At 38.4% G+C, this 24590-nt stretch overlaps 1 protein-coding gene across 3 annotated transcripts in view; it reads right to left on the minus strand.

Moving 5' to 3' along the window:
* ARHGEF10 (Rho guanine nucleotide exchange factor 10) overlaps nt 1-24590 on the minus strand; it is a 108389-nt gene that overhangs the window by 80342 nt on the left and 3457 nt on the right. For all 3 annotated transcript variants that reach the window (XM_018920163.3, XM_018920153.3, XM_018920149.3), the window contains exons 2-3: nt 16070-16143; nt 869-1033 (exon numbers count right to left, since the gene is read on the minus strand). In XM_018920163.3, coding sequence (XP_018775708.1) covers nt 869-1033; nt 16070-16106 — 202 coding nt within the window. In that variant the 5' untranslated portion in view covers nt 16107-16143. The remainder of the gene's footprint in view (nt 1-868; nt 1034-16069; nt 16144-24590) is intronic.

The raw sequence follows: 24590 nt of genomic DNA on the forward strand, positions 1-24590 counted from the left end.
AGTTTTTGGGTGTGTAATGACAAACCTCTGGTTTGCATAGGACAGAGGGGGTGAACTTCCGACCACCAGAGGCTACCAACCAGGCTCTGGGGCTGGTAGGAGGCAGACCCTGGGGAGAGGCCCCCCAAATCACAGCCAAACTGCCCTCCCTTCCACACACCCTCCTCCCAGGGAATGTCACATTCACACAAGGTTTACTGACATTAGAGACAGCTGCCTTAGAAGAGCTCATAAACTCTCAACCACCCCTGAAGGGCCTTCAGACTCATTTCTGATGCACGTGATCAAAAGACAGCATAGATCTTCAACCTGGCAGAGGAGGTGCTTGGGCACCCCCACCTGAACCTGAGAGTGTACTAACCCACCAGAGTTTGAAATTCATGGGCTTTTCCCCCCACCTCTGACAGATAAAGACCTTCAATTGTCACTTCAATCAAGTGTCATCACAGATCCCATGGCCAGAAGATTATGGATCTTCCTACTCTTACCCTTTCTTTCTTTTTCTTTCTTCTTTCCTTTTCCCTTACATGTTTCCTTAAGCAGGTGGTATTTTTATGCTTTGATATTGCCATATTACTTTATATAACAATAACAAAAATGGCTACATATATGCTTTCCATTACAACCAAACTGATCCAAAATAAACCCAACATGTGCACATTTACAAACACCAATCCTTCACTGTTGTTTTACTCTAATCTGCTCCAAGAGATCCATTAAGAAGAACCTGAGTTACCCTCAGGGGTGGGCCATAACACCATGGAAAACTCTTCTTCAAGTACTTTTATTGCACTGTCAAAACAAGGCATCCTATGATCAGTCTTGACTATTTAGCCCAGTGGAGGTACAGACCAACAGGCTGACTTACCTGCAGCACCAGCCTCTTGGTGCTCTGTGTAATTTCCAGGAATAGGTGGCACAAGGGCTTGCCTGTCTGCTTCTGGTATCTCATCTCCACTATCAAAATCAAACTGTTCTCCCTCATCCTCTTCTTCATCATTCGGGCCCGCGGCTTTTGGTTCATGTTCTAGAACTGAGCAGAAAGACACACCTTTGTTTCTTTGCCCTTAATAATGATTTCATGGGAGCAGTAAATGCTCCACAATACAAATGAAGCATACACAATGAACCCTTAGATTTTTAGGTTACTGGAACAGAACAAAAGTTGATTGATATGTAGATAACCTCATGCAGTTTTCAATAAATCCTTTAGTGCAAACAAGGAAAATACTTGGAAAGAAATAAACAAGTAATAATGGAAATACCCTTGCTTTTGTCATAATGAGCCAAAAGATTTTTAGAAAAACACTTAAACAGCCAATTTTTAAACAAGAAAACTTCACAGATTAATTTATTTGCATGGGGACTTTGCAACTTTAAAACTTCAAGTCATTTTTCCTTTCTAACTGAAACTCCTAAGTCTATTATTTCCTAACAGTGTCCAAATACCAGTGACAATGACTTAGCTCACACACTCCAACATGGACCAGCAGATTGGTTTTCCTACTCCAATCTGAGATAGTTTTAAACCATGCAACATGCTATTAGCCCTATTACCACACACATGCATTCTGGTGGAGGGAGGGTGTGGAACCCTTGAGGAAGTAATGGCTGAAATAATGACACTCTAATATGGATAGGAAGGGTGGGTTTGGGTTTTTTCCTCCTTGCTTGTGAAGATACTGTAGCACAGATTTGGCACTGTACAAGAGGCTGGGGAGAGGGAACAGGAAGAAGTACACAGCAGTTTCCTCCCATGCTACTGGGGAAAACCCATGAAAATGTAAATCCCTTCATGTACCTACAGCATAAAACAATATCCTAAAAAAGATAAAGGTGTAAATACACAAGTATGTTATAAAAATTTACCTGGAGGTGATAAGTTTCCCCCCTCCATTCTCGGGTAACACAAAATGAAAAATAACTCTTGCAAAGATGATTTGATCTGCTGTATCATGATGATGGTATCAGCTATCCTACCATCCAGAACACATTTTTTATCTTTATGATAAAACTCTCAACACCCCAAAGCTCTAGACTGGTTAGATTGTCATGGTAATCAGCATTCCTGCCAAGGCTTCTGTTTCTTCAGGCAGGCTGAGCCAGCATATTTTACCACAGCTACAAATAACAAGATCTTTCATGCAGCCTCTCTGCTGGAAAAAAGGGAACTAATTGCAAAAATAGTAAGGAACAAAAAACCTGGATTATCCTGCATTTATTGTCATGTGTTATGGCTGAGACAGCAGGATATTTAATTTCATTTTGATGAATTTCTTTCAAAAATTCTTCTGCATGAAGTCAGGCTTCTCATTTTTGCTTTGTCCATTAGCAATTCCTCTTTTCCTGAAAGATGCAAGAAATTCTTCAGAGCTCTTCCAAGTGATTAAAGACAAACATGGCATTCTTCCTGATTAAGCATCCATCTGACTAAACTGTAATATTTGTTGCTTGACTGTGTAATGGGGAAAAGAAATGAAAGAGGGGAAAATGTCTTTTCAACATTAGTAAAAAATTTAAATTGGACGTGCCACCTGATTTTTTTTCTGTTATGGCTGTTAACACTGCCCCTCTTCATTCATTTCAAAACATTTACTTTGCATCATAGATAAACATGGCACAGAACCTAATAAATGGGCACTACAGCCTGGAAAGATTCCATAATCACATCACTGATGGGACAGCGGGTTAAGATTACAAAAAGAGACAAAAAAAGAAAGAATACATTGTCTGTCAGAAAGGGTTTACAGGAGACAAACAAATATCCTCAGTTCAGAAAGTTTTAAAACTGTATTTCAGATTTGCATTACTTCTACATTTGCTTAATTCTTCAGGCATAAAATTTAGCCTTTTAAATTTAAAGATACCTTCCATCTCAAATTTAATATAAATATTCTCCTTTAAGCTTTTAATATCAAGGGCATACTATTTCAATTGATGGAAAAAGTATTTTAACAACAAAAATAAAAGAGGATAGGGGCTTTTTGCTTCAGCTAAAGAGCTGATCAGAACTGCAGATAAAAACAGATTATGTCACACAAAAAAAAGAACAAATTCCTAGTTTGAAAATACCTATTTTCCACAGTTCTTTGTGTTATGTCACAACAACACACAGACAAAAGCTCTTTTTAAGTGCTACAATTAGGAAGACAGACAGCAGCTAGACCCAGGCTGAATCTGGCTACTAAACACCACCACAGGTCTTGCAAAATTTCATGCTCATGAAGAAAGCCCCAGTTCCTCCTACCCTTTATCTGCAAATCAAAAGGATAAAGCCAAATAGTGGCAAATGTCTTGCAGAAAAAAAAAAAGGGGGGGGGGGGCGTGGGTAAGAGGGGGAATCTGGGGTGGGTGTGTGTGTGAGGGGGGAATTTTCAAAGGCATCCTCCCTTGCACAAACACACAGCTTTTTTTTTTTTGACATAATTTTAAAATGCCCTATTTTTTTTTAACGAAATAATAGTCACACAATGCTTAGAGTGACAGAGACTATCTGGAATTACTTCAAATAATTAAATTAGTTACTAAAAATTCAATTTTCCCTTTCACCACTACTCACATCCTTAGCTTTATGTGCGCCAATCAGTGCAATGAGAATACAAAAACTGATTGAACTTGTTCATCTTATGGCAATACCACTCTGAGAGCTCTTTAAATGCTTCAGGGAAATTGTCACATTTCTAAAAATTTCCACTTGGAGTTTTCAAAGGGAAAAGAAATCTGATATAATGGAAACATTGTCTTCAAGTTAAATTAAGTATGAAAGTGTTAATCTAAAAATCAGAAAAAGGAATACATGTTCTCATGACTGTGCACAGCACACAGATTTATGACTTTTTCTGGCTTTGTTATCCAGTGAAATGACATTTCTTAAGTTTACTTCAGAAATAAGCTCACTTAGGTTGTGTTTACAGAGACCTGCTGGGGCATAAACAAATTTAAAAAACTTTTGGTTGCACTGCCAATTGCAAAGCATTCTTGGCACCCTTTGCCTTCCCATCTATTAACTAAGGAGTTAAAGGAATGACATTAATTCTAAAGCCCAGATTAAGTCAGCGAAGCTTCATTAACAGTTTTCTTAAACAGTTTTTTTTAGTGACATAGAAGTCAGATAAAATAGCTCTGCCCTTACCATCAAGTGCATTTTGAATACAATATGAACACACCTGAAATAAATAAAAGCACCCCAAATGTCTGTCCTCCCCCGGCAATCTCGTAAATCCATGATGACTCAGAAGATGTCAATTGAAGAAGTCAACTTTCTTCTTCTTCTTTCTTTCAACTTTTCTTCATGATAAAGGAAGAATAAAATAGAACCCCAAGCACAAACAGTTCAGCAGTCTGGGGCATGAGAACAATAAACCTGGAAGCCCTAAACACAAACAGACATGCTACCACCAAGAAATATGAATACTTTATACTTTAAGGTTTGAAAAACATTTTTAGAAGTGGAAGCCTTCTGTATAATTAGGAACATCATCTCTGCAATCAGTTGTACTCTTTTTTTTAAAGTTCACAGGCTATTATGGAACAAAAAGCAGAAATGTATCTATTATATTTAAACAACTCATAAATATTTTAGTCACTTCTACCATAAGATCGATGAAGGAAATAAGTGTACAATGCTTTAAATGGCATAGATCTAGTTATTATTTAGTGAAAAAATATTAATACAATTGAACCTAAAATGCACTGGCAGGAGGTGCCTGCTCTTATTCCAACATGCAGTTTTAAAACATTTATCTTTTTTATTCATTATTTTGGATTGCAACAAAACACTTAGGACTGCGAAGACCTACCTTCCTTTCAAATGCATTCCCAAATATTTCAACTTTCTACAAATACTAGAGCGTCTTGAAATACACAAAACTTATTAGTAAAAAAAATATTTTAAAATGCTACTATCCCAGAACATTTTGAGTTAATATGAAATTTGCTAACTCACACAGGTTACAAGTCAAAACAAACTGCCAGACATAGCAATCTAAATTCTTATTATTTATCCTTTTTACATTCCAGACATTTCTCTTATGAGATACCCTTCCCTTTACAGACCTGTATTTCTAGACAATTAAAATCTGCCAAGCTCCTTATGGAAGTGTACAATAGAAATAAATATTGAAAGCATGCAGATACCAGGAAACAACTGAACTTTTCAAGTTAGCATTATTTTTATAAAACTAACCATTTGGGGCCAAACACACCCTGCTGACTGTGCTCCAGGATAAATGGGCTTTCAAGCTGCTCCCTTTTTATTTCAGCAGAGATTTTACAGCAGAGGCTTGGTGTTTGTCAGGATGGTGAAGCTTGTGCTAGGAAACTCTCACACCTGCAGAAGCTTCCAGATTTGGCCAACTTTGTAAAATAACAGCTGCCTCACATTCAGCAGGAACTTGCAGACAGGTTTCAAGAAACTTGGTTGCCACTGGACAACATCTTGTTTCTCCCAGTTTGAAATCACTGCTTAGGTTGCATTCCTAATGCTAGAAGGCAACATGTTTGTTTGTTTCAACTCACTTGTTTCCCTCCCACTTGTGACCACTAATTCTTCATTTCCAGGAGAGAAAACTGCAGTTAAATATTCTTTCACTCTGGTACTCAGCTGACACATCACTGTTCTGCCCTTCCTGAAAGGACACCTGCACCAGCACCTGGGCAGAAAGAGCGATGAGGTGCAGGGCAGGAGGGACCCTGCAGGAGAAAGGCTGACCTGTACAAGCACTGCCACTTCACTGCCACTTCCCAGTCACACGGGACATCCACCAGCACACCACTGGCATCCATAAATCACCTCCTCACATGGTCACACAGGTGGAAAGTATGTGTTTTTCTGGGGGAAAATAAACATCTAGGACAAACTGTGCTCGCAAAAACACAGGAGTGAGCGCTCCTTCCCATGGGAAGTGGGTTAGAGCCAGGACTTTTCCTTTGCACTCATTTGCACCCATTCCCTTTGCACTCACAGCTGTGCTAAGCCGGCTCTGCAGGGAACCCAGGTCCTTGCGGTACAAGCACGCTGCTAATTACACACAGCTCGCACACACATCCAAAGCATGACCGCAATGTCAGCATTACCCAGTCTCTGTGGACAACAGTTACAAAAAAAAAAACAAAACAAACCCAACCAAACTAAAGAGTATACATTCATGCAAAAATTGTTTCCAGGGATAGAAACAAACGCAAAACCACATGAATTAACAGGCTTTCCCTGCAAATAAATAACAAAGAAATAAGTACAAATGCCTCTTTAAGTATTTTGCAAATACACACATTACATGCTAATTATGTTGTTGAGCATGCACAACAGATATTGTTCTTCTGGATAAGAAAACAAATTCAAAACCAGAGTCAGAAGAGCAATGAATCTGCCTGCTCACGTTTCAGAGAGCCTGCTAACAGCAGGCCTAATACAAAAAAAAAATTGCATTCCTTGAAATAAAGCCCAGGTCTATGGATGTTAGGAGAGATTTACAAATAGCAAAACCCCTGAAATTTACAAACTACTCACAGTGCTAAAAATCTGTCTTAATTACCTAAAGTTTAAAAGAACTGAGTTGCAAAAACTCAAAAGTCTAAAATAACATTATGACATGAATCATGCAGTCCAGAGAAAAGCAGGAGCAACACCAGCAGACTTGTACTCCTTTGCAAAGCCTCAATCTGCTTTTCAGTGCTGGCTACCTAATAACCATAAAGGCAGGTATGTAAAATCAGTGTTTTATGGCCATTTACCTTAAATACTCAGCACACTAGCATTGCCTGTCACCTCTAGAAACACAGATCAAACCTGGCCCTGAGGATGTCTTTTCTGCTTTAGCACCATACTAGCACATTCTGACAGATGAATTTCCAAGAAATAACAAGAAATTTTGCAGGTGCTGTAAGGAAAGCCTGTACAGACTATTTGGAATTCTGCATAAATACATGAAAAGCACCTATCCATATTAAAGGCTACTAGCTTTCCATCTGTATTCAAGGAATACCAATACACTTAACCCTTAGTACCCCCAAAGTCACCCATCTGAATTAGTATAAATGCCACCAGGCAGCTGAGCTGAGGTACAAAGGGTCTGCTGATGGTGGCTGTGCATCCAAGCTCAGCCTCAGCTACAGTGCACACGATCAGCTGAACTCACCTACAGCATGCTGCCAAATGGACAATCCACACAGGAAACAGGAAAACCAGAGAGCTCCAACATATTAATAGAATTAATATAATAGAAAAAAAACAGCAGACAACTACCAAGTCATTGAGAAAACTAAATATCCAGCTCTGGCACTGCAAGCATGTTGGCTAACCATATATACAAATGATATACAAAGGAAAACCAGAAAACTTTTCTAGAAAATGCAGTTTCGACCATATAGTTGACAATTTTATGAAAAAATAACCTTTTTTAAGGAAACTTAGAAAGTGAGAGCAATCTGACTTGGTATTTACTTCTATATTTCTTTTCTCTATCACTATTAACTATTAATATCTATTTTTCAAAATAATTACTCTTACTTTGAAGCAATTGCCATTTAATGCTTTGAGGCATATGCATTTCTCTAATACAGTCTGTTTAATTCTAACCAGCAATATAAAACTACTGAATCAGCTAGCAATTCGTTGGACCAAAAGCTCTTTCAAAGTAACTGGGAACCGTATGAAGAAGAAGGCAGCCAGATAGACCCTGGAGATCTGAAACAGGGAGCATGAGATCCCACCTTTACAGAAAGAAAACATACAGCTTGGGTGCATAAACTATCATACTAAAGAAAAGCTGAAGGCCAATCAGGGCAAAAGCTTGAGTTTTTAGGTCTTGGATCTAACAACATCTTCCTACCAGGATGACACAGTCTGGTAAAGAAGTTAGCAAAGGACTTGGCTTAATTTTTGGATTGCGTTTTTCCCCCCACCTTGCCAGCAATTGTACATACTTCCTAGACTGAACCTTTGGACGACTTCGGCAAAGGGATGCCTAATCCTGGATCACTGGTCCAGGCTGAACAACAGCATTGCTTTGTCTAGCAATGTCAACACTTAGCACTCACTGGGTCCCCCCAAAAGCACCACTTAGAACACCTAAAAGCCTCTGACTTCCAACAGCTGCTGACATGCAGCTGTTGATATGCTCAGCCCACCTCCAGAGCAAGAGCCCAGGTGGGGTCAGAAGATGCACGCAGCTTCAGGAAGCTGAGTGTCCTTCTGGACACACACTGCCCAAAGGTTCCTTGTTCCCAACAATTACAGCTCCTCTAACGCTCCAAGCACTGAGTGCAACCTGTTCACATGTTTAAAAATAAATAAGATTTAACTATTTGTGTTTTCTCCTTGATGAATTCTGGGCAAAGAAACAAACTAGGTATTAAATTTTACTGCAATTGACTGTATCTTTTATTTAAAAAGTATAAACTAGAACAGAATGGTTACGCCCTGTAAATCCAGGACAATACTGGAAATACTTTGGATTTCAGCTAGCTTCGTACCTCCTCATTTCTATGGTTACTCCTTCATTCAGCCTAAAGAGCACTAATCAGATAGACTGATTTGTAAACTAAGCATAATATATGCAAAAAAAGACAAAGCCATTATCTCAACAACTAATGAGGAGGGAGTTTTATAGCACCCTTTCTTAGTATTTTTTTAATTATTATTTGAACACATCTTGATCTTCTTTTCCCTAACATGGTAATGTCAAGTTTGATCTCAAAAAAATCCCCAAAAACCCAGTGGAATTCAAGGAAACTCATGAAAACAGTAATTCTTACATCACTGAACTCTGAGGAAATCCTATTTTACAGTACCCTTTTAACATACCTGTTACCAGAAATTCTATCACCAGTGGATACTGGGCAACAATGGTGTTACCTTGGGACCTTTCAGTCCAACAGCCTCAGAGCCCTTCTCACTGCCCCCTTTCATTAGCCATGGAGAAGGAAGGAAGCTCTGCCTTGGCCCCAGGACTGGCCAAAGAAAACCACCATAAGCAAATATTACCATTCAGACCTTCAGCCAGTCCAGATGGAAGTCAGGGAGGAATTTCATCTAATACAAAAAGTCTTGTTAAGAATTGGTTTTGTGTATTTGTTTTCCACGGCCAGGTTTTGGTGCTCCAGGGGTGGCTACTGTGGTGAAAAGCTGCCAAAAGCTTCCCCCATTTCCAGCAGAGCCAACATCAGCCAGATCTGAGAGAGCTGCTGTGGGGAAAATGAACTCCATCTCAGCCAGACCCAAGACAGTTAGCAAGTGTTCTTCCCATGCAAATATGAATGGGTCACCATCTGATATGCATGGGAAAACAGCAATCCCAGCCAAAGTTAATTTTACGTCTACTTCCCTTTGCAACACAGGAGACTGATAAGATCCTCTGGACAAATTACACTTCACCAATTCACTGCTCCCAGGGCAGCACCTGCATTTCCCTCTGTTCCCCCTGCCAACATACAGAACAGGAAAATACAGAGACAGGGAAGTCAACCATCAGTTGGCATCCCCACGGCACAGGAGTACAGGCATCTTCCCTTCCAGCCCCTAGAGAAACTTCTAACAGAATAAGGTTATCCAGAAACTATCATGCTTTCACCTAAACAAAATTATCAAGCTCAACAACAGACTATTTAACAGTAAGATATATTCTTGCAACAACCCTTCTTTGACCTACTAAATAATTTTCTGTATTTATTTTAATGATAATATGGTAAGGCTAGAAAGATTCTTTCAACGGAGAAGAAAAAAGAAAATATATACAGTGGGTTGGGAGAATCTTCTCCCAAAAATGTTTAACAAGTATGTTTTCCTCAGATTACTAGGTATAGTTTCAGTTCCTGCACACAGGAAAAGCAAGCAGCACCTAATAAATGTTTCATTCAAAAATTCACACACTTTATTTATTATAATACAGACAAGCTTTTATGTGAGACAAGCTGATGCACAAGGTAAGAGAATTATAAAAATTCATAAAAAGTGAATCTTTCTGTCAACTCTAGAGTAGAGTCTTTACAGAGGCTTTAGGCATGGTTAGTGAATATTTATTGAGTTCAGTGAAACACAAGCAAAAAACTTCAAAAATGAAAAATTTGTCAGTTCTTTGTTAATGATAGATACAAGTCCTAAAAAGGCAAAAGAATTTTAGAAAAAAAAAAAAAAACCTCACCCTCTTCTTACATGTTGGCTCATTGAAATTAAAATTTCAGAGCTTAGTTTCAACTGTTCATTGAAAGAATACCAAAAATCAGCATAAATTCCTTTACAATTTTGGGGGTTTTTTAAAGCAATCAACACTAGTTTGACAACAATCAATTACTAGTTACCATCAACCCATGATCAAGTTCTGCTGCAATCCCCTGAAAGGCCTTTATCTCATCATCCATACTCTTTCTGATTAACATGTCTGGGCCTTGTCCCTACACAGACCTTGCAAGTAAAGTCAAGTCACCTTAAAGAGCAGCTGAATAAACAGGAAAAAATCCAACAAAACAACTACATCTTATTATCCAGAAAGAAAAGACCAAATACTATCAAAGGAATGAAGTCACCCACCAAGAAATCCAGAACAGTAACACCATTTAACATGTTCTAAACATCTAGCCAAGTTTTTACCATTTTTCTTCAAAATAAAATAAGATATAATTACATCTATGTATACTGTGTTTTCTCTGCGGCTACTAAAACCAAAAATAAGCTATTTATTAATCTATTTATTTTCTTTCTATTTTTTCTTTTTCCCAACACTCAAATATACTTGGCTAGAAGAAAAAATACATAATTAGGAGTGACATGTGACACCATAACTGGTTTTTGCAAAGGGAATTTTCTTGTTGCTCTTCATTACACAGCTTGTCTGAATTGTCACATAAAATAATTAATCCTTACCTTAAACAATGCATTGTCTTTCATTTACTGAGAGAAATGTGACCTTTAGAAATAAATAAATTGTTCTGTTACAGATGGGATGTCAGAAACCAGCTAGCTATTGCCAGTTTCAAAAACAAGGAGCTATTCATAACTACAATTCATATTCTGTTCTCATTCTCCTGAAATCTTGGCTCCCTTTTTACAATCATTTGTAACTGTCTGTATGCTGAAAATAGATACCTAACAATATTGTTTAGCCCAAGACCAACTCCCTTCATATATGCAGCTTAATTTAAGCAATGCCTTATTTCCCCAACCACAGTAAATTAGGGTCTTCAATGTTCTGTACTTTCAGAAACTAAATCATAAAACATACAAGTGCTTCTCTTGTTGATATTAAAAAAGCCCAATTTAACCACCTCTTGTCTCAGTCACAAAATTGGCTGTTTAAAACAATTAAAACATAAATAATCGATGAAATTTTTCACTAAATAGTAAAAAAGGTACCTAAATAATCTGAAAGAGATACATATAGGATACAAAATAAAAAGCAGCTCCCCTGGCAGAGAAATACAGTCGTCTCTACAGCAAAACACAGCAGCTCACCAGCAGCTCCTTACTAAAGAAAATAGATTTTTTTAATAAGTTGGTGGGTTTTTTGTTATATTTCAGTTTTTTGGGGTTGGCGGGGTTTTTTTTTTTAGGGTTTTTTTTGTTATAATATGTAAGGTCATCCCAGTGGAAACTTTTATGGGAGCATAGTTCACAGTTCAGTTATGAGAGCATACTTCATTCTTACCCAAGGACTCAGGCCAGACTTCCTTCTCAGGGACAGAAGAGCAAAGACTATTTTAGTGTTCTGGCCCTGACAGGGAAACAACAAAAAATAACTGCGGAAAGACACAATGACAGCACTCAGCTGCATACAGGATATCCAGATTTAAGTCCTTGGTCTCCTTGTTCTACATGTCTCCATATCAGGAGCAAAGAAATATCCCACTCATAGGTCTAGAGAGGTGATTTTTTTTTATGAAAAGGCATACAAAATTGATGTCTATGAGATATTTTTAGTCTACTACCAGTTTTAGAAAAAAACAACTTCATTTCAAGGAACATCCTAAATCCCAAACTTCAGCATGACAAGGCCTCTTATCTAGCACCACCCAAGGAACTGGGGACAGTGGTGAGGGCAAGTGAACATCCAGCTCTCCACTCTACTTGGTCCTTAAGGGCACCTCTTATACTTCTCAAATGAAGTTTATTCTCTCTCAGGTAGAGAGAATAGTTGGCAATACTATGAAGACTATGCATTCAAATTGATTCTCAAAATGCCCTTGTACAAACATTGAAATTTCAGTATTTCACTTTAAAATTTTCATGTATCACTTATGTTAATTTTCTATAAATGGGAAACAAAGAAAAGCATACTCAGTATGAGGAAATATAACCAATGCTTTCTAACAGTTTTCACAGAGAAATCATGTGAGGCACAGTGCCATGTATCTGAAAGAATGAGACACAGACATATTCAGAGACAATGAGACGAAGCCTCCTTGAACAAGAAAGTACCCCCAATTTCCTTTGGGCAAGAAGCTGTTTCTCAGGCAACCATCATGCCAGACAAACAAACACAGGTTTCCTTTGGAAACAGGCTCTGATAAACACCTCTCAAGCCCTCACTTCAAGAAAAGGGCTTCCACTTTGCAAGATCATCAGATATTCTCCAGGTAGAGGAATGACACACTGCCAGACATGACATCCCCAAATAAATCAGTAATTGCACAAGTACAGGCCATCCATCACACGTAAACACCACCCTAACATTAACAACCAGCCTCCAGTCCCAGTTGTTCAGTGTGAAGGTAAGTCCTGTACACAACAGACTCAATGTGATGCCACATTCTTAGAACTATCAGCTTTCTAATTCCTCCCTCCACAGTCTGCAGTCCCAGCATATCCTCTTCTTGTCCAAATGTGTTTGGTAAAGGACACTCCATTACAGCAATAAATTAAAAGCATAATTACAACTTACAGCCATGATAAAATCTGCCATTTTCACTTAGCTTTCAAGAAAGGAATTTTTTGTTGACAGAACAAGAATCATCCTCTATTTTATTTCACAAAATAGCCATGGAATTCTTTTATGTAAGAAATTCTAAATACCTTCACTTCACACCAAAATTCATATGCATAGACACACTAAAGAAGGGAACACAAGCTAGCACTAACATTTCAAGTATCCATTTTGGAAGTACTTTTTTGGATTTTGCTCTTAGCTAAGGAAGCCTTCACATCTACCCCACTCCAACTGCTCTCTGTTTGCTAAAACATACACAGACATACCCAGAGAATAATACTAGGAATTTTTTAATCATGGCTATAAGAAGAAGCTCTTTTTAAAGCAATCTAGAGGACAGAACACACAGGCAATAATTTTTCCAAGTTACTCACTACTTGAATTTGCTCTGAGGTAGGAAAGGTAACCAGCACAGACTTGTCACTACCTGATTAGCAATGCATGAATGGAATGTCCAAACACCTATGAACAGATAAGTTGAATAAGCAGAATAAATTAAAACAAATAAAATATGTTACATTCCATTCTTTTATCACATGTCATTTTTCCTTATCAAGTAGTGGCACAAGCAGCTTCACTACTGACTTTTACTGCACCTTAACTTAAACAAGGTACAGATGGCTATGGCTAATGAAAACACATTATTTAACCTTGCAACATCCCCATGACAAAGATGAAGGTTTCCTACTATTCTTCCCCTTTGCATGCATTAAAAAATTGATAAAAAATAAGTGTGGAGAATTTACCTGGCAAAACCATAGAAAAAATAATCATCAAGAATAAAGCTGAGATTTATAATGCAAGGTATACACTTGCAGAAAGGAGCCCACATGGCTTTAAGCACTACAGCTATCTTTGTTAGGTCAAAAAATAAGAAACAGAAAAGTACCCACAATATCATAAGAACTTCCTTTTAAAAAAGGAATTGATTTCATCTGTGGCCCCAGAGTGGGATTTTAGAATCATTATGCCAAAAATAAGAAATTTTTTTAATGGTGTAGCAAAGGGTTCTGCACCCAACAGGAATCTCACCCTTAGTATGAGCTAGGAAAACCCACCCATGTGCCCACGGTCCAAAGGCTGATGCTGCTCTCCCCTCCTGAACAGACACATGGATGGCCACTGTATATGCAAGTAAAATAAGCCTTCATTTGTTAGTTGTTATGTGTATTTGCTGTCATACTTGGCCCTAAAATCCTCACCTCTTTTCCACCTGCAAAACAGGTACTGAGAATTAGCTAGGTAGTGAACTAAAATGTCTTTTAGTGTCATTATCACTGATAATCCCTTTAATGGGTTTTTAAGAGTTAGCAATGGCAAACTAAAAAAAATAGATAAGTTCCACTAGTTTCAGAAAAGCTTTTTCAGATGAGAGAGAAATCACAGAATATTCTGAGCTGGAAGACCCATAAGGCTCATCAAAGTCCCACTCCTGGCTCTGCAAATGGCCCCCCAGAATAATACCATGTGCCTGAGACCATTAACCAAGCACTTTTTTAACTCTGTCAGGCTTGGTGCTGGTCTCTGGGGAGCCTTTTCAAAATCCCCTCCCTACTCCTTTCCCCTCCCCTCCAAAAAAAGTATCAATTGACATTGATGCAAGATTAGGTAGAGGAGAATCTCAATTTATGTTAAATAAAACTAATTCTAGCCTCTTAAGAACTGACACATCTGAAAATAAGGACATGTTACACACAGTTCTACATGTCACAAGAACCTCTGCCAAGAAAGAACTTGAATTCTGGAAGCGCACGGAACTGCATCACCCTGAAATCTTGTCAGAGTATCTATCCCACAGCTGAAACGCTGCACAAAGTTGGAGCTGTTGCTGCAGTTATTGGCTGTCTGAAAAACGGCAGTCTCTGCTCAAGTGGAAATATTGATTCCATTGGGATGGCTCTTCCCCTACAGCACTACACTGCTTTGGAGATGGATTACCCCATAGAGACAGTTTCACAGTAACTGTCACTAAACAAAACTGAGCTAAATTCAGGGTCCTGACCACATGGACTAGGATATGGACAGCCGAGAAATTGCTGCCAACAATAACCTAAGTGATATCAGAGCATAAATGAAACTGCCAATAATGTTGGCCAGAAATCTAAACCATTAAAAGCTGATTTCACAAGTTTCTGCTTCTTTCACATTTCCAACTCCCTAGGCAGTATCTAGTAACAGACCTCTATCTGAGGCAGTGCCTAGAGAGAAAATAGTTTTGATCTAGAATGACATTCCTAAAGAGTTACAGCTGAACAAAACTAAGATTAAATATGCCTTTACACTCAAATGGCTTCATGTAAGTTCTGTGCGAACATTGAGTGAAATGTCTTATACACAATAATGTATATTATTTATATATATTAATATATACATCTATCAATATATATAATAAAGTGCAAGTCCATAACTAATATTGTCCAATATAAGGAACAGATAATATTTTACAGAAAAATCACTATCTATACAAACTACAATAGCAACTTAACTGAAATATAAGCAGGTTCAACCACAGATCTCCATAAATTTATGTTTTGGGATGAACAAGCACATAACACTTCTATGAAGTCTCTCAATATCCAGCTACCAAATGCCAAATCCTGTTAAGTATTAAAATATGTACTTACAAGCAGTACACAATGATGCACTTACAGGATAAAAAAACCACCACATGCAACGTTCTCTTTGAGCATGAACGCAAAAGGCAGTGAGACAGTGTCTCTGTAGATCCTACCTTTGTGCCCTCAGAAACCTGGGTTACACCAGAGGCCATCCAGCTACCAGGATACAACAGGCAAGGGGCACTGAGTGTTAACCTTACACAATGAGCCCCTTAGTCCAGCATCCATAATACTCCTCTGTGTCTGTGCTCAGACTACATGGAGTTGCTGTAGAAAACATATCTTTTTAGATATAGACTGCAAGGACCAATTGCTCCAATGTTTCTTCCCATCATGTTCTAACTACACCAGCAAGTGAAGTCCAAGAACAAGAGAGGGTAGATGACAGGAACTCATGTTTCAACAGAATACCACTGAGACCAAGCCTTAGGGTGATATGGGGAATGGGAATGTTGCAGAGGTAAAATCACTGCTGGAAAGATAATCAAATTCTTACAGAAAAATTTGCTTTAAACTCCAAACTATTTCAATTACCTTCTGGTGGTGGCGGAGGGAAATCCTCTGTGTCCATTCTAGTATATCCACTGCACCTTGAGGAGGCTGGAAAACTGCAAAAATGAAGGGAACATGTTTTGTAGATGAACACAATTTCCAACTACTGAGACACTCCTTTTCAATTTGGCCAAGCTCATACCTATTAGCTGATACCACTATGGAAGAGAGGAATATTGCCTGACTTCTTGCTTCAATATGAATACAGTCCAAATTTTTGTGTACTCAGCCCTCAGTATTGGAGCCAATTCTTTTAATGATCTCAGTAAACCAGCTGAAGAAAGATGAAGTTTTTAAACTATTTTGTACTCTGCAGTTCCCACTGTGACAATCACAAGGAGATTACTAAAATATGTTATTTCAATGTCTGTTTGGAGTATATAGGCCATCACAAAATAATCATGAAGGGGTGAAGGATAAAAATTCTAGGAAGCTTATCAGTGTTCATGCTGCTTTTCTCTATTCAGCAATCAGAAATAACAAGTTTTAACTATTCAGTTTGTACACAGCTTCTTTCCATTGGTTTTTTTTTTTTCTGCTAATCTTAAAAATTCTGCTTGAGTCCCTTTACTTCCACCTTTCCTAAGGAGAGTGAAGTACTAGCGAGCAACTTCCTGAGGATCTTTTCTTTCATCTTCTTTTCTCAAATGTCATTGATCTCATGTTTTAAGGAAAAGAATAACTCTACAAAGCATTCCCCTAATTTGGTACTGAATACTCAACTGAAGAGAGCAAAGCCCAGAACCCATGAGACACATCATCCCTCCTTCCCCATAATGCTACTTAATAGTTAAATTCCAGTATCATCCTGAAGGAAAACATATTGTACTAAGCAAAGCACACACTCTGCCCCCAGCCCATTGTCACTATAACTCAAGAGACAGTATGTCAAAAAGAAAGATTTCAAAATAGGGCTGAGAAGGAAAAGTAAGTTTCCAATGCTGAATTTTCTGTCCTACTCTTGAACGGCCCAAAGATGTTCATCTCAAGAAGTTATCTCTTCTGCTGGAAACAAAACAATTCAAGCCCTTGGCAAGTCTCCATAGCCCAAATATGAAAAGATTAAGTTGAAAGAGACAGTGAAATTCAAGGTACAGTGGCAAAATATTACACTAAATGGATCAGGATTCAAAGGTCAAATCAATTGCCACTTACAGAAAAAGTGGCAGTGAATAGAAAAAAAAAAGCTTCAAGAAAGGATCCAACCCTAGGAGGCAGCAGGCAATTTGCCTCCCTAAGATTAGGTTTGCAAGGGTGAATTATCAGGACAGATGTGCCAGGAAGGATAACAACTCTGGTAGCACAAGATCCTACTATGATGAGACAATCCATAACAACTTCATTTACTAAGCATACAAAATTCCCTTTTAAACTGTCTTAAGCTTTGGTAACTCTTAATCTAGTCCTAGACAAATCAAGTAGCTTCAGAGCCAAGGTTCAGAAAGGATTCACCCAACATCTGTCTATAACACAGTAAATTCCATTATGTGCTTTCACTGTACAGTGTTCCTTCTAAAGCTTCTCTGCAGTTTATATCTGCAGAGCTCCAAGGCGTGTTCCTGCTTACAGATGTCTGGAATCCATCCTGCCACACCAAAACTGTCAGCCAAAACAAGTGATAGTTATGGTTTGAAGAAATGGCTATTTTCCTGTATTTGTTTTAAGCTGCTTATGACTGGAGCATAGGTTTTCAAGTGTGACACATATAATACCAAGCAAACCTCTGAAAGTGAGTCTCAGACCTTTTCCAAATGCATCTTTGAGAGAGCAGCAAAAAGGCTCTTACAATTTTTTTTTCTTTAAATATATGACACAAGCTTTTAAAAATCTATCAAAGTTAACTTCCAACAATGATTTTTTTAAAATCAATTCCTTCCTCACCAGCAAATATTAACAAGACACAGAGCTGAGCCATGGAGCTTGATTTCCATTTTGATCTAGCTCACAGTGACATGCTTCAAATTACACAAGAATTGTGTGAAAGAAGGACACAGACCCAGTGTTAGAGTCCTACCCACTGACCTGCTTGCTCCTATCTGAACAGTGCACTTATTCACAAAAAGAAAGATACACTTTCTCACTTAAGAATGCCTCAGGGGTTGATTTATCCATTACATTAACACATTTTGAAGTTCCACATATTTTTTGCTACTTTTTAGATGCTGAGAAAAACCCTGCAGCAGGAAAGAGAGCTTGTGTATTACAGATTGCATTAATACCCTCCAAAAAAAAAATAGCCATATTATGTAGCAGACAGTACGTTTATGAACAATCTCTAATAGCACCATATTTCAAAGAGAAGTTTTTCACTCTTCTTCTGAGAGTCGGGGAACCAACTCAAAGATGTTTAAATCAAGATTAAGGCAGATGATTTAATTTGACTAGCAGCATATGATACATTTGCATTTGTGGCTCAAGAGCTTTTCCCATTGATTCTCCTGCTAATGTAGTTACACAGCACAGCTTACAGGTGCATTTAGACAATAGTGAAAATCAAAGATCAAATTAAGCTGAAAGGGATTTCTGAATGTTCTCTCATACACTCAAGACAGGTGTTTTCAAAATTAAATCAGGTTACTCAGGGTCTTTGTCCCCCCAAGTTATGAAAACCCCTGAAGGTGGAGGTTTGACCACCCCCCAGAACATCCTGCTCCTGAGATTAACCAGAAACTCCAGGAAGAATATTTCCTGTAAGTCCAACTGGAGCTGGGCTGCAGCAGCTTGCAGCCATTGCCTCTCATTCTCCTGCTGTGCATGCCTGAACAAAGCCAGTCTCTACCTTCTTTCCATCACTGCCTTGGGAAGCAGAAGACTGCAATTCAATCCCCCTCATTCCTTTCTTCTCAAAATGACACAAACTCGATTTCCTCAGCCTCTCCTGACCTCTTCCCACCCCCAACCACAGCAGTGGCCTTTACTGGACTTGCTCCAGTTCTCCAGTCCTTCACTCGTACTGGGGCCTCACAATGAGCACTGAATTCCAGATGCAGCATTGAGACCACTGAGTAGATGTTGCTTCGTTTAACATAAAATTATATTTTAAAAATTAACAGCTTTTAAGACATAGAATATTAAGACTTTGTTCCAAATGTATTTAAAAGACTGCAAAAAGAAAAATCCTTATTAAACATGAAACATGTTATTACATTCATGTGTATTTCATCATAGAATTATTAATATGAATAAATGAACAACTGCCCTAACTCAATATTTCACAGAGCTTATAAAAATATGGAGCTCTTTTCCCCCATGTAACACTGTTTTCTCAAACACAGTATAACCTCTGTTTAATGACTCAAAGTTCACCCTTCCAGACTCCACAGCAATCACAGGAACAAAGGGACAGAAAGAAGCTCTCAGAGTTACTTTATTCCCATTGGCATCCAGATGTGAAAAGAATTCACCTAACTTGGTGCTCATCACCTTCTTTGCTTCAGATGTGGGTAGAGATAGCAGTGACTGCTGTGGGCCACAAAAGTGGTCTACAAATTATCTCCTTTCTCCCTCCTCCCCTATATTTCCCCCATGAGCCCCACATACAGCAGACACAGGGGGAGAGGCCAAGGAGCTCCTGAGCACTTCGATAAAAGGCAGCTGGCCCACTCTGGTCTAAACACTGCCCTCACTTCCAATGTCTACTTCCTGATGTCTTCATCCAGTCCTTTGCTGCCAAACTGTGAGGAGGAACAGGCAATTCTTGCTCATATTTAAAGATAGTTTTCCAATTTTTTAAGTTCCCACTTTACCCACCCACTTACAGCTGAACCAATCTATCTAGGGAAACCCCAACTATTCCAAGCCTATGAGACTACTGTTAAAAACAAACCCTACTCGTAGCACAACAGCATGCTTTTATTCCAGATGTTTAGGTAGTAACTTCCTAAGTTTGGCACTAAAAATCAGGAATAATCATATTAAATGCATACATTTTTAAAGAAAAAAAATACAACAGGTCCCTTATTATACTGCAATATATTCAGCTCCTGATCAAGTTTGCAATGTTTTCTAAGTTTTAAGTTGATTTTTAAGGAAAAAAGAAAAGGTATTACAATATCACATTAAAATCAGATGTTCATGGGCAACGTTTCTAGTGCAGAGAAGTCCCCCACAGTTAAAGCAGTCAGATCTCCAATGGCACTCACACCAGAAAACAAAATCATCCAAGTGTGAAATGGTCCCTAAGGACAGCTCCCGACACTTCAAATTTTCCACCAACTACACTCATCTTTGACCATGGAAGATGGTACTGAAGGAAGTGAGAGTCTGTGACGTTCCACAGCAGACCTCACAACCTCACAGTGCTAATACCTGCAAAATCTGTGAGACTGAAATTCTGATTTCACAGCAAAGGGCAGTTTCAGCAAATGAAACAAAGGCAAAGACACCTTTATACTTGTCCAAAGACTACAGAAAAATGTCAACATTCCTCTTTGAGACTCAGTTTTCCCTTCTCCTAACCCATGGTAACTCTTTTTGCCTCCAGGACTAGGCTTCTAAGCTGTGTCTGCGTATCTGATTTTGTTCAATGATTTCCTCTAATTGTGGGACAAACAACAGACTATCAGTTCTCAGCTGAAGGATTACAAATACTGATCAACATCTGCATTTCCACTTCAACAAAACTATTTTCCAACAGTCACTACTTGTGCAGAAGTCAGAATGTAACAAAAATGGGACTGGCACAAGCTCTGCCAAAACTACAAGGCAGTGCAGCTTTCAGACCTGGGGACACAGCACTTTTGTGCTCAGCTCCCAAAGGGCACTTTTTGCTGCCAAGCTTTCTCAGCTCTATCACCATAAGAACTGTAATGGTGACTCACACACCTTCTCTTATGGCTGTGTGCACTGTAACTGCAGCAACATCAGGATTCTTCATTCTTAACACTGCAGAGAGAATGAACATTTCATAATAGCAAACAGAAGTTGAATCAAGGAGACTGATTTCCAAGAAACTGTGACTTGGGGAGTAAACTTAGTCCAAGCAGAAATGCAATGTCTCTGAGAAAGCCTGAAAGTCTAAAAATTAAGCTAAAAAACATTAAAACAAGAAAACTTGAGAAGGTAAAGCCCCTGAATGTCTAAAATCCCTTTGTGGTCACATCACTTAGTGAATATTGCTGTATAATGCCCAGTTGAGTCTTCTTCCACCCAGAACTACAGAACTCCCACTGCCAGGCCCCCATGAAGCTTCTTTCTCCTCCAGGGCACGGCTGCCACTCCCTGACATTGTAAGAGCCTTGTGCTGAACTTGCTTGGTTTTATCCCCATCTCCCTTGTACTGGGGTGAGGTGTGGACACAAAACTGGAATCAAGTGTGCATACTGCAGGTGTGGTCTGACAAGTGCTGAGTGAGAGGAACCCTTCCCCTCCGAGGAGACATTCCTTCCCAGGTGAGTAACCTTACCCTCCTCATTGCTGAATTCCACAGAGTTCTTGAGAGCCAGCTCCTCCCATCTGGCCAAGTCCTTCGGGATGACAGCCTGAATCTCAAGCACATCCACTGCCCAGCCCTTCCCCCCACTTACAAACTCCATGAGCAAGGGCTGGTGGACTTCCAGTTCATGCATAACATTAAACTGGACACATCCTATGGTGGACAGCTGGGGCTCTCCACTGGTTACCAGCCTCAAGTTACAGCCAACCAGCCACCTCCAAAACCAACCTCCAAATCCCACCAGGCTTCCACCCATTGAGCAGCACGCCCACCTAGATCACAATCACATTCTGCAAAAGACCTTGCTGAATCCAACAGAAGCATATGGTTTTATTAAGCTCAGTAGCAATGCATTTACTTTACAAATAGAAAAGCCATGACTTACAAATGGTGAGGAATGAGAGGAATATGCATAAAAAGGGAGAGGAAGTGGTTTCCAAACATGAAGTCAGGACACCTAACTTTTTAGTGAATGAGCCTTGCTCCTGTCTTTTGTCCTGGCAACTATGTGAACACCCAAAGTAAGAAGATGGGCATCACCCCAAAATTTGCAGACCATCCTGGAGGTCAAGAGTACGGTAACATATTGCAAGCCTCTGAAGAATTAAAAGGGAGCACTGGCATCATATGCTTTAAATCAAGAATGATCTGGTTTTCTTCTGTGCCACACAAACTAGGAAACTGCATCACTGGGTCAAGACAAAGATACTTCATGTCCCACTCACAAGCAAAATAAAAATATTAATATTAAGAGCATTTTTCTTAATTAGTGTTATAATTTGACTGCAATCAAGTAACTTCATCTGGAAAAGCAATCATATTTTTGCAATTTCCCTTTTTAACTCAGATTAGTCCCTCTTAATGCTAGATATCAAAAAATACCTTAATTGGAAATATCCTCATCAAGGTTTCTATTTTTAATTAGAGAAGATCCTCATATGCTGCAGTACACTTCAATTGTGATGTAAACCTATACAGGGTTTAGTTGCATACATATTATTATAATATATTTGCAATTAGAGTTATTATGAAGAGAGTTTAGAAATGCTTTTTATTAAAAATGCACTGAAATATCACTTAATATAGTAATCCTGATCAGCCTTACATGTAAAAGACAGTAATTTTGTCAGAGGGAGGGTTTCATTCTGCAGCAAATCAAGGTCTTAACTTGGAAAAAAAAAAGCCATGGAAATGTTATTTATAGATACAGTCAATAAAGCATTTTTCCCCTCCAACTGTACATTAGTCAGACATTCATTACAAAACCAGAATGTCTTGTTTCAACTTGCACTACACCCGTGCATCCTGGTTTCAAATGGCATAGGTTGTCTTTCAAAATACTGATGACAACTGATGAAAATTTCCACCAGAAACTGTTTCCATGGATGTAAGTGAAAGGATACACTGAAATGAATATTCAGTTACTACTGCTGCCTGCAAACCAGGTCCTGACAGACACTTCACCTAAACATTTCCAGCTCTTTGGGTACTACTGTCCGAGAAAATCATCCTGCTGAACAACTGTGTTTCATCTGATGAATAAAGTTATTAAGAATATAAATAGAGTCTTATTACTAAGTTTCAAAAATATATGGAGTAAAATATGGAAATACATTTCTAATAACAAAGTTAAAACACAAACTCTAGAAAAATAACACTATTTTTCTAACACCAAAATTTTATTCAAATAAATCAGAAATCAGGTAATACAGCAGTTAAATCATTAATTACAGGAAGAAAGAAAAAAAGTAACAGCAGCTGCAAAGAACAGCCCTTGTCTTCAAAAAATGTATCATGGAAGCTAGATTCCCACAGAAGTGTAAGTTCTGCATCTAGTCCAAACATCAGCAGTCTTCACTCATTCCTTGATTTGGAAATTATCTAGTAGACATCTTTCCTCTTTACCTTCTACAATCTGAAAGTGAAGTTTTTAAAACTCAAATTAGTCAATCCATGGTTTGCAACAATATTGAATATTAAGCATGAAATTCTAAAAGACACTTAGGATGAGACTGAGAACACTTTAGAAAAGTGAAAAATATAAAAACAAGAGACATAAGCTCAAGACTCACTGTGATCCTACCAGAAAATCTAAATATTGCCATCTACTTCTCAGTACGTTATTAGCCCAATTTCCAGATGAGGAAATAACTTTTACCCTCATTCTTGGAAGTTTTTGAGATGCACAATCTAGATCTCTAAGGAAAAAAATATTCATACAATTTCTGTAATTTTTAATGCATTTTGAGAAACAAGGGATTACAGAAGAGAAACAAGAGTGAATGTTTGACCTTGAGCTTGGATCCTAACAGTCCACATTCATGGTTCAATCCCAAGTAACAAGTATTGTACAGTACAGTAAGTCACTGAAACAGATTTTCCCAAGATAATGCCCCTATTCAGCAGCACGTAAGTAGAACAATTTATTTTGCTCTGCTTAACTGCTTCACCCACACATTTGACATTAAGCTTCAGGCTTCCTGACTGAGCAGTGAACATGTAGGACATAATCAATGTTGTGCAGTTCTGCATCACTTCCCACAGTCTTGCTGATTCAGGCATTTCAGAATAAACATGAATCAAGTTTTTGATCTAAAAACAGAAGTTTGAAAACATATTTTTCAACTCTCGTTTAGCATTACTTGTTATCACTCCCCTTAAAAACAAGTTCTACTTTTAGATATTCCTGGTTTCTAAATAACCTACATTATTTTGGTGCAAGTAAAACGCAATATTCTTTACAATAAGAAAATGTCCAACAGATGAAAATCTCAAAAGGTGCTATTAATAATGCAGCAGTTTTCTTCCGTGGATATGTGATAGAACTTGAGTCACAATATTCTGCTCTGCAAACCACATGCCAAAATGTACAGTGACATTACTGAAAAAGATTTGAAAACAAAAAGAACACTAAGACATAGTTGTATAGGTCCACAATGAGAATTCTGGCTCACCTTGCTCATGTGCCTCCTACCTCCCTCTAATAAAGAGCCTCTCTCCCTCATGATACTCCCAAAGTCTCCCCTAAGTAATTTTCAGGTTTCAGTTTATGAACCAAACTCTGAAAAT

The sequence above is a fragment of the Serinus canaria genome, chromosome 3 (genome assembly GCF_022539315.1).
Source record: "Serinus canaria isolate serCan28SL12 chromosome 3, serCan2020, whole genome shotgun sequence".
NCBI lineage: Eukaryota > Metazoa > Chordata > Aves > Passeriformes > Fringillidae > Serinus > Serinus canaria.